This window comes from Coffea arabica, chromosome 3c, assembly GCF_036785885.1.
Source record: "Coffea arabica cultivar ET-39 chromosome 3c, Coffea Arabica ET-39 HiFi, whole genome shotgun sequence".
NCBI classification, from domain to species: domain Eukaryota; kingdom Viridiplantae; phylum Streptophyta; class Magnoliopsida; order Gentianales; family Rubiaceae; genus Coffea; species Coffea arabica.
Window position 1 is genome coordinate 26,401,944 of NC_092314.1, and position 10,255 is coordinate 26,412,198.

At 37.2% G+C, this 10,255-nt stretch overlaps 1 protein-coding gene and 1 non-coding gene across 3 annotated transcripts; both read left to right on the forward strand.

The window, feature by feature from the left end:
• The first annotated feature begins 1,955 nt into the window (after positions 1-1,955).
• Positions 1,956-8,584, forward strand: LOC140037671 (uncharacterized). 2 transcript variants are annotated; one of them, XM_072082528.1, is made up of 5 exons: positions 2,293-2,349; positions 3,038-3,101; positions 3,409-3,520; positions 5,268-5,375; positions 6,085-8,584. In XM_072082528.1, exons 3-5 carry the CDS (start codon positions 3,467-3,469, stop codon positions 8,344-8,346), a joined length of 2,424 nt encoding a protein of 807 aa, XP_071938629.1. In that variant the 5' UTR covers positions 2,293-2,349; positions 3,038-3,101; positions 3,409-3,466; the 3' UTR covers positions 8,347-8,584. The 2 variants fall into 2 exon arrangements, with proteins under 2 accessions (XP_071938628.1, XP_071938629.1); XM_072082527.1 differs by lacking the exon at positions 3,038-3,101 and having other exon boundaries at positions 1,956-2,349.
• Positions 8,585-10,146: 1,562 nt separating this feature from the next.
• LOC140038197 (small nucleolar RNA snoR103) lies at positions 10,147-10,249 on the forward strand. The gene has a single exon (XR_011841992.1). It is a non-coding gene; the product is annotated as a small nucleolar RNA snoR103 (small nucleolar RNA).
• Positions 10,250-10,255: the final 6 nt, after the last annotated feature.

A 10,255-nucleotide genomic window follows, 5' to 3' on the forward strand; every position in this document is an offset into this window, starting at 1 on the left:
AATTGTCTAGAGTTACTGGTGTAGATTCTTGAAGTTGGATTTGAATGAATTTTTGTGGGTTGCTTTTGTTTTAGTTTGTTCTTACCTGATTAGGGTTACATTTGATTTGATTGATGCTAATGAATTAATTTGGCTGCTGAGTTTTGGGGGTTTTATGATTCTTGGAATCTGATTACTAATTTCTGTGGCTTTTGCCTATTGGGAACTTGAACTTGCAATTCTGACTGTCTTTCTAGTTGTTTGATTGCTTCTCTCAATACTTTACTGACCCAAATCCTGTGTCATCAACACGTTTCTTAATTGGTATGATATCAGGATTTCAGTCCCATAGCCATACATGCGAGTAGCTTTTACTTGTAAAATTTGCATTATGTTGATCTAATGTCTAATTGCAGAGAGAGTATTTAGCCTGTTGACTTTGATTTTATAACTAGACATACACTAAAAATTATTCGCCTTCAACTCCCCATTTATTTGCGGGACCAAATGAAAATGTTGAGGCAAAAGGTCATTTGCCCAAAGACCCTTTTGCCAATTTCACTAAGTTGAAACCTCTTCAATTTGACGGTAACATGGACACAGATAACAAGAAACCCTTCATTCAAAGGAATCCAGGCTCTAAATTCTTCAACTTATTCATGTCTTCTTTGAAACCTGAAATAGCATGTTCTTGCAAACACACAGAAAGTTTAAAACCATCCTTTTCCCCTTCATTTGCTGAAGAACAGGGCAAAAAGAAACAGGGCTCAACACTTCCAAGTAGGTTTCTTGACAGAGGAAAAACTGTAACAGGACCTCCCCTACCAAAGTCCACTGTGGAATGGCCTAAGTGTCTCCAATCAGTAATTCCACTCACCTTTGCTCCTACTGCGGTCCCTTCATGATAATTTAGCTCCTGAAAATCGATAAATGATCGAACATATTCATCAGATACATTGTATTTGCTCTTGTTGATCAATTCTGCTGTTTTATATATCGGTTGATCGACATGGTCTTCAGCCTTGGTCAGAATTCCCCAGTATCCTGCTGGTAGTGGTGGCTTGACTAGCTTTCTTATGTTGATTGCATATACAAACTTCACTTTCTCATCAGAAGGGATCCCAGAAGCCTTAACTCTGTTTCACGAATTAAAGATCAAGTCAAGGGTAGGGACGGAATCAATTTTTGTGAAAATACATTTATATGGTCATGTAATCATGAAAATCATCCTAACAAAAATTTGTAGCTTTTTAATATAACCTCCAACATCACGCGTGCTTCCAAAATATATTCATTTGTCATTCCTTTCATTATAATTCAAAGTGGAGTGATTCTCTTACTGGTAGTATTCAATTATTTTTCTCTGTCTTTTTTTTTTAAAATCTGTGCTAGCTTCAAGCTATGTGCCGAATTGCTTGACAAGTCTTGGCCCAGTGATTTTGATGCTATTATTGTTGATCTTCTTATGTTTCTTTTGGATAATATGACCTGCAGTTTCCATTTGGTTGAAATATCTTTATTTATTGAAATTTTAAGCTGCTTTCTGGTAGTTATAGGAGTTCATTAGCACTGAGGTTCTTAGCTTAAAAGAATAATTGTTGAATAATGAATCATTATACGATTCAAATTATGAGCTAATTCATTGTGATTATTTACAAGTTCAATTGATTCGAACTAAAAATGATAATATGATTATAATGGATAGAAACTAAAAACAACTTGTAATGAGAGGAATGTTTTGAGAATAGGAAATATTGCAACATATCAACAAATACTAAAAAAGGAAGTCAGAAAATATTTTCACTGTCAAACCAAATACCGGAAAATTATTGAAAAAAAGGAATTTGGAAAATATTTTCACTAAGTAACCAAACACCGAAATATTATGGAGAAGGAAGTGATTTTCCAGGAAAATGACTTCGATATGAAAAATATTTTCAGTCCAACCAAACGGACCCTAAGCCTTTTGGCTTTTCCTTTGCAGAGTTCAATTAGCGCTTGGGTGGAGAGCAGAATGGAGGAGGGCGAGGGTGCTGGGGTTGTAGGTAGCAGCAGTGAGTTCCATGCAGATGAGCATCCTATGGAATTGGAATCACAATTGGAAGAAGAACATGAAGTCGATGATGAAGGAGAAGGCACTACTGCTAACACTATGGCTAATATTGAAGGAGAAGAAGAAGATGATGATGATGAGGATGAAGAGGAAGAAGGGTATAAATTCAGGTTCAGTGATGACATGGATCCTCTGGCTTTTACCAAAGAGGACGCATCTGGGCTCCAGCCTTACGAACAATTCCAGCGCCTGGAGCACCACTATGAAGCTTTGGCTGCCAAAAAGCGCAAGGCCCGTCTCCAAGCCATACCCCAAGGGTACCCTCTCTCTCTCCTTCTGACTATTTGCTAATCAAAAGCAACTTGCACTATTTCTTCAAGTCCTTTGAATGAGTATTGCTAATAATACCAGAGGAAAAAGATAGCTCCTCTATTAGCGCGACCAATTCTTCAAATTTTTACAACGTAGGTCGCCCTTATTTAGTTCCGTCTTCTTGTTATTGTGATTTTGATTGAAAATTCATCGTTTGTTTCCTATCAAGAGCTTCATGCAAATTGTGTTCTGTTTGCTTCAATAAGACATGTTTAATAAATTTTGGAAACAATCAAGTCATCCGGCTGTTGATTTTGCTGAGGTTATAGAAGATTGCTTCTCTTGTTGTTGTTGTTGATGGAACTAAATAAGGGCGACCTACATTGTAAAAATTTGAAAGAATTGGTCGCGCTAATAGAGGAGCTATCTTTTTCCTCTGGTTTTATTGAAGATTTTGCTGAGGTTATAGAAGTTTACTCACACTGGCATATATATATATTTGCAGTTTGACTTTGTTGTTTCTGTATCTCGTTTCTTTTGAATGTGCTACCTGGTTACTTCTTAACAGCTTCATTTAGCTGTCTTTGATCAGATGATCTAGCCTTTTTCTTCATTGCTTTATTTTTTGGAATCTTGGCGAGTTTCCAATTTTGAGTGGGTGGTAATGGTGATTTAGCTTTCTTTTGTCTCCAGCTAAAACCTGATATTGCCATGGCATTGCTGGGTCTCTTAGATGGCCTACCTAGGGAGGTAGAGAGTAAGTGTGGCTTTGTTTGAGTCTCCTATGTCAATTTTTGGTATCAGTAAGGTGGCATCTACTCACTGAAAACAATTGAACCATTGTGAAACTGTCTGTTCTCATTGTAATTTTTTGCACATAAAGGAATTAATGTTTTCTTATGTACCTAAAGAAGGAAAGAAAAATGAATTTTTTGGCATGTGATTTAATACTTCCCATTGGAATCCCCTTAAAAGTTTTTTCTTTTTCTCAAGTTTCCAACTTTTTTGCTCAATGCTCTGCTGATATTATGTTCTTTTCGTTTCTTTCATTGGTGGTGTGGCAGGGAAGTACCTGCAGCTAAAAAACCACGGCAACGACAAGAGGATGTTTCTGGTGCAACCATGGAAGAAATAATGGAACTCATGAATTATGGCTCTAGAAGAAGATCCAGGAAGGTATGGTATTCATGCATGTTCACTTTTTTCCACCATAGCTTTGTGCTTTCACCAATTTTTGCTCTTGCACTTGTGGCTAAGTTGGAGGATTTCGAGCTTAACTAGTCTAGACAATTTCAAAATCATGTCTTTTTCTTGTAACATTGTGCTGCATTCATGCATCTGCTTTATTATGAATGCATTGACTAAAAAAAAATAATTTCGCATTGAAAATACAACTTATGATTAACTTTTTGCACTAGCCAAGATGCACTGTGAAACCTAAAGGCTTAGTTTTCATGCTTCAATGTGGTAGGTATGACCTTTCAGTTGATGAAAAGGACGTGTCTTTTCATGTTGTTTCACTCTTGTAATGTGTTCAATAAAGTACAACGCCATATCTATGCAACCATGTTTTGGATTCACCCACGTAATTCTCTTTAATATAGTTCCTTTTTTTCATTTTTTTGGGGAAAAAATTACTCTTGTTGGTTCCTTTTCCAGTTTTCATTTTGAGTAAGATTTTTCTTGACCTTGCAACCTCTTTGGTGACAAAGTGATTGGCAATCCTGTGAAATGACCCCCTCCTTTTTGGCTGTTTCTTTGTTCTTTTGGACTTATATTAAAGAGCTTTTACAAGTATATGATAATTGGAGAACAGCTGTTTTAATAGATTGAGTTCAATTTTACCATAGTTGATAATGCTTCCTTTTTTTTGGGTTTCTTTGATCAGATTGTAGACGAATGGAATCTGAGCCATAGATATTCCTTTAACTGTTGAGTGACTTTTGCCGTGGACCTGTGGACTTGTTTTTTTAATTTTTTGCTCATTTTGCTCACCCGTGGCCCAAACATAATCTAGTCCGATTTTGGTAATGCTTAAGATTTTGAGAAACCAGCAAGAATGCGGCCAAGCAGCTTCCCTACATATGCAGTCTGATATCTGTCACCATTATATCAAAAGCAGCAGGAACAAGGCCAGCAGCTTGGCTCTCATGTTCTCCGTCAAGTATTTTAGTTATAAGCATTGCTGCCATCGTGAAAGGAAACTTCTATTGATAAAGATTTCTTAGAATAGTTAGTACCTTAACGTTTATATTCTGGGTGTTTCAGGGGAGCATATTCTGTTTCTGGTGCCACCTCAAACCATTGGTCTTCATATGCTTCATTTATTTATTTTAACTCATGTCTTGAGTGGACATATGTAAGTCTTTTCATAATGCATATATAGGAATTAATCCATGAAAACCTGGGTAAGAGCACACTAGCTAGTACCAAGTCTTTTGGGACTCACTCTAATTCATTATCAACACCTAAAACAAAAATATCACTGGACCTTGTCTCTACCAAATTGAAAGTCACAACTCAGACTAGTGTAAGTAACTTTTTTATCCATCTTTATTTGAGTAATTTGACAGTGTTTCAAGATGGAGATGGTTGCAAAAACCATTTTAATCTGTAGGAGACCTTTCTAAGAAGCTATCTTTCTCTTGTTTTTCCTGCCAAGCAGCCCAACACCTTAGCGAGATACCCAGCTTGAGGCAAAGACTGAGGAAAAGAAATTTGAGAGCCACATTCACATTCCTGATCTTTTTTTTCTCTGTTCATGACATTTTTTTTTGGCTTTGCGGACAAATAAAATTGGTTGGATTCATATTTAAGTTTTTTAAGGTTTTTTTTGTTGCATTATCTTCTGAAGTTTTATGCTACCCTATTTTTTTTTGGTTTTGGGACATTTTGCAAACTGCTTGTTTTTTACCTTGTGCAGTCCAAGAGAAGAGGTCGACGAAAGGGATCAAGGAATAAAGTCAGTCCTGAAGTGACTCGAAAACTTGGTGATGCTACTCTTCATTATGCCCATGGCCGCTATGGAGAGGTATGGCCTTAGCTTGCCTTATTTGTCATTCTGTAGGGCAATCTTTACTTGATTTACCATTTGGTTTTAACTATATCCATGCAAATTACTGCTATGGAAGGCATGGTGGTGACCATTCCTTAATTGTCTCTCTTTTTGGGTAAATTTCAGTTTGTTTACCATTTGCTTTGACTGGATATCTTGCATTTTGTTATTCATGGGCATCTACAATGATGTTGGCTGAAGAACTATTTCTTCATAAGGAATGCAAAATTACAGATCTATTCACTTTGTTAGCCTGCTTTGCAAAGTGTTGGTCCTCTCCTTTGAGTGAATAAGTTTCTTGCAGTTTGAATGCATTGACTTTGTTCTGGATATATGAGAATTAAGTCTTGTGCTAAGTCAGACCTTTTGTATTGAGGATCTAGTTATAATGGTTATAAAAAATAGCATATTTAGTTTTCTTTTAGGCACAGTGAAGTAACTGTACAAGCTCAGTAAAAGCCGAGTTATTTCTTATGAAGTTTTACTCGCACTTTTTGAGAAATTCAATACGATGGTCACTTTTTGTCTTCACATAGCACTTTATGTTAATTAGAACTGGTCGGAATCTCATTTTGACTTGGGCATTTTCTGGTTGTGTGCTTGGAATCTTTAGAAGGGCAATGTCTATAATGGTTGTTTTTGGTTATCAATTTTCTTGTTCATTGTAGATTTTCTGAGCTTGTAGGCCATAGGGATGTTTTATGAAGTGATTCGTCTTTCTCCCAATCTTCCTGATCCATATCATAGGCTTGGGCTCATCTATAATGAGATGGGTGATAAGAAGAGAGCCTTGGATTTCTACATGATTGCTGCCCATTTAACCCCAAAGGATGCATCTCTGTGGAAGCTTCTTGTGACATGGTCCGTAGAACAAGGTGATACAGGACAAGCCAGGTACTGCCTTTCTAAAGCAATAACAGCAGATCCTGAAGATATCAATTTGCGGTTTCACCGTGCATCTCTTTATGTTGAGTTGGGTGATTATTTGAAAGCTGCTGATTCATATGAGCAAATTTCACAGCTCTGTCCCGACAATGTAAAGGTACTACAGACTGCGGCCCAGCTGTATAAAAAATGTGGCCAATCTGAGCGTGCAGTCACTGTACTGGAAAGCTATCTCAGAAATTGTTGCAAGGAACCTGATTTAAATGTGGTTGATATATTGGCTTCACTACACATGGAAGGCAATGCACATCATAAAGCCCTCGAGCATATTGAGCATGCACAGCAGGTTTACTGCTCTGGGAAAGAGATGCCATTATGTCTACGCACAAAAGCTGGAATATGTCATATTCACCTTGGAAACTTGGTAAAAGCAGAAGCTCTTTTCAATGTTTTGAGACATGAGAATTTACATGATCATCCCCAGTTGATTATTCAGATTGGAGATTCACTAATGAATCACGGGCATTATGAATCTGCAGTAGAATACTATATGATGTTGGTAGGAGATGATGTTAAGAACAATGGTTGCCTGTATCTGAAAATTGCTGAGTGTTGCTGTTGTCTGGGGAAACGATTGCAATCAATTGATTACTTCTACAGAGCTTTAGACAAACTTGAGAATAGTGTTGATGCTCGGCTGGCTTTGTCATCACTTCTTCTTGAAGAAAATAAAGATGATGAAGCCATTTCTGTTCTATGTCCTCCTAAAGAATCAGAATCACTATTTAACTTGAACCTAAATGCAGCAAAACCATGGTGGCTTAATGGGAAGATAAAGTTGAAGCTTTCTCAAATCTATAAAGCTAAAGGATTGTTAGAGGCATTTGTAGATGTTTTTTTTCCTGTGGTTCGCGAGACATTGTTTCTTGAGACTATACAACAAAAGGTCAGGCCAAGGAAGAAGCTATCAAAAAGTGTTCTTTCTGAACGGATAAAAATACTTGATCATGTTAGGACTGATACTGTGTTTCATGGATTTAGACCTGTAGCTTCAGCATCAGATCTGTCTAGAGCGTCCAGAGCAAAAAAGTTACTAAAAAAGAAGGAAGCAAAAAGAGCTGCTGCTTTGGCTGCTGGAATTGAGTGGATAAGTGATGATTCAGAGGATGAATCTCCCCAACAAGCGCCAAGAGAGCTTCCTCTTCCAAACCTTATAAGAGATGCAGAACATCATCATCTCATTATAGAATTATGCAAATCACTAGCATCCTTGAAAAAGTATTGGGAAGCATTGGAAATCATCAATTTAACTCTGAAATTGGCCTCCAATGTTTTGTCTGTTGAAAGGAACGAAGAGCTTAGAACTCTGGGAGCCCAAATAGCATACACTATTGCTGATCCTGCTCACGGCTTTGAATATGCACGCTATATTGTTAATCAACGTCCTTATAGCTTTTCTGCATGGAACTGCTATTACAAAGTAATGTCAAAACTGGACAGTCGATATTCAAAGCATAACAAGTTTTTGCACACCATGCGAACCAAGCACAAAAGTTGTGTACCACTCACTCTCATTTTCGGGCACCAGTTTACCATGATCAGCCAGCATCAAGCAGCTGTTCGGGAATATTTGGAAGCTTACAAGCTGATGCCAGATATTCCCTTGGTCAATCTTTGTGCTGGAACTGCATTGATAAACTTGGCCCTAGGTCACAGACTTCAAAACAAACATCAGTCTGTGGCCCAAGGATTGGCATTTCTTTACAATAATTTACAGCTTTGCAGATATAGTCAGGAAGCACTGTATAATATAGCTCGAGCATATCATCATGTCGGTCTTGTTTCTCTTGCTGCTTTAAACTATGAAAAGGTTCTTACAATGCATGAAAGTGATTGCCCCATGCCAAACCTTCCAAATGAGAAACCAGATGGTCTGGCTTCTCCAAAGTCAGGCTACTGTGATCTTCGTCGGGAAGCAGCTTACAACTTGCATCTGATCTACAAGAAAAGTGGAGCAATTGATCTTGCCAGGCAAATCTTGAAAGATCATTGTGTCATATGACTGAATAAAGTATTCCCTGTAATGCAATTTCTTGTTTATGGAAAAGCCACATTTGATATGTCTTGCTTTGATTAGCAACACAGACATTTAACCTTAGAAATGGTAATTGTCTGTGTTTGCAAAGTATGTCTTTTGTTGTCCAAGTGCAGAGAAACACTGAATTCTTGAATCTTGGCAGGAAAGTAAAACGGTTATAGGTAATTTCAGTTAGTTCTTTGGCTACTTGCAACACAAATAAGCGGCTGAAAATCTAAACCTTGCAATTGCAAACTCCCTTCAGCATCTACTTCTAAAATTTTGAATCTTTTTGATTCAAAAAATTTGGACGGCGAAGATTGCTTTTGATTGAGATGTTCAGGCTGATCAGACAGTGATAAGCTATAGACCTGGAGGTGGAAGCTGAGGTGGCAGCAGACTGATTGGTCCTCATTTTGAACCCTCTTCAATCAATAACAACGATGCCAGTTCTTCTAATCTCCTTTTTTCCAGCCTCATGGCAGCGCCCGCTCCACTCTCCTCGTTCATGTCTAATTGTCATCTGTTTAAAAATTACATATCAGGTCTTGGGTTTTGTGGTTTCTGTCCATGTTTACCTCAATTATCTAGCTGTTCATTGCTTCAAGATTGGATTTTTGGTATGTAAAAGTACTGGTTTTTTCGTTTGTTTTTTCTGGGCTTATCGAGTTTTAGTTAGTATGTTAAATTTTTGATGAATTTATGCCTAGTTCTTAGATAATTTGGTGAACAGATTAGAAAATTTTGGGATTTTTATGGTTTGGTGTGTAAGTGAAGCTGTTTGGTGCTGATTCTGTATTTCGTTTTGTAGATTTTAGTTTAGTTTTGGGTTTAGTGCTAATTTTTTGGTTTTGCATTTTTAAGAAAAAGTTTTGCAGCTGATTATGGAAGTTTGAGTCTTGTTCTTGCTGGTTTTGATTGTTAAATTTTTGAATTTTGAGGTTTGGCGGACTTACTAGTGCAGGAAACATGGTAGCAGTTGTGTTATTGGAAATTAACATGGCCAGTTGTACGTGTGAAAAAATGTATAATCACATAGATATGTGCACAATGTATTTGTGGAAATTTGTTTTCTGCTTAATGTTTGGCAGGATATTTGTTTTTAAGAATGTCATTTTTCATTTTCTGCATTATGTTAGGCAAGGTATTTTTTTCCAAGGATGTTGTTTTGTGCATTATGTTCGGCAAGGAATTTGTTTTCCAAGAAGCATGTGTTTTCGCCTCTGTATCAAGTAAAACAGATAATGTGGTTGGATCATGGAAATCTTGTTCATTTATGTGTATGGAACCTTTCTTTTAGCACAGTTGAAGATGTGTTTATACGTAAATGACAGTTCTAAGGTGATTAAAAATTCTTGATTTTTGCAGCAGCACTGGGATGCAAGCCATTTATGTAGCTTATTGGCTTCTCTTCTTGCTTGAGAATAGTCTTGATTTGAGAAAGATGATATTGATTCCTTGATGAAGCTGATATTAATGTGCTTAGCTGGAGTTTTACGGGCCAAAATTTAATTGTTGAGTTCTCAACTTATTTTTTTCATTCCTCAAAATCAGTGTTTTCTCCTCAGACAATTTGGTTTGGGTACTCGATTCTTTTCTGAAAACATTCTTGGGGTGCTAATTATGGTATGCCCCTCTGTAATTCCTCTGCTTTCTTTGCTGGATAAAACCACACAGCTTTTGTTTCTCAACAGCGTGTATTGCTATTGATATCTCATTGTATGTAGTTACCCTTGCCGAGCCTGTGAGGGAACTGATTAAAATGTTCCTAATTCTTGGTAGTGCATTTAAGATGTGTATCTGCTGTAAATATGGAGATAACATGAGTAGGCTTCAGGTGGGTGTTTAACGAGTATCTTGTAGCCCATAAATTGCCCTACATACATGAAAGCTC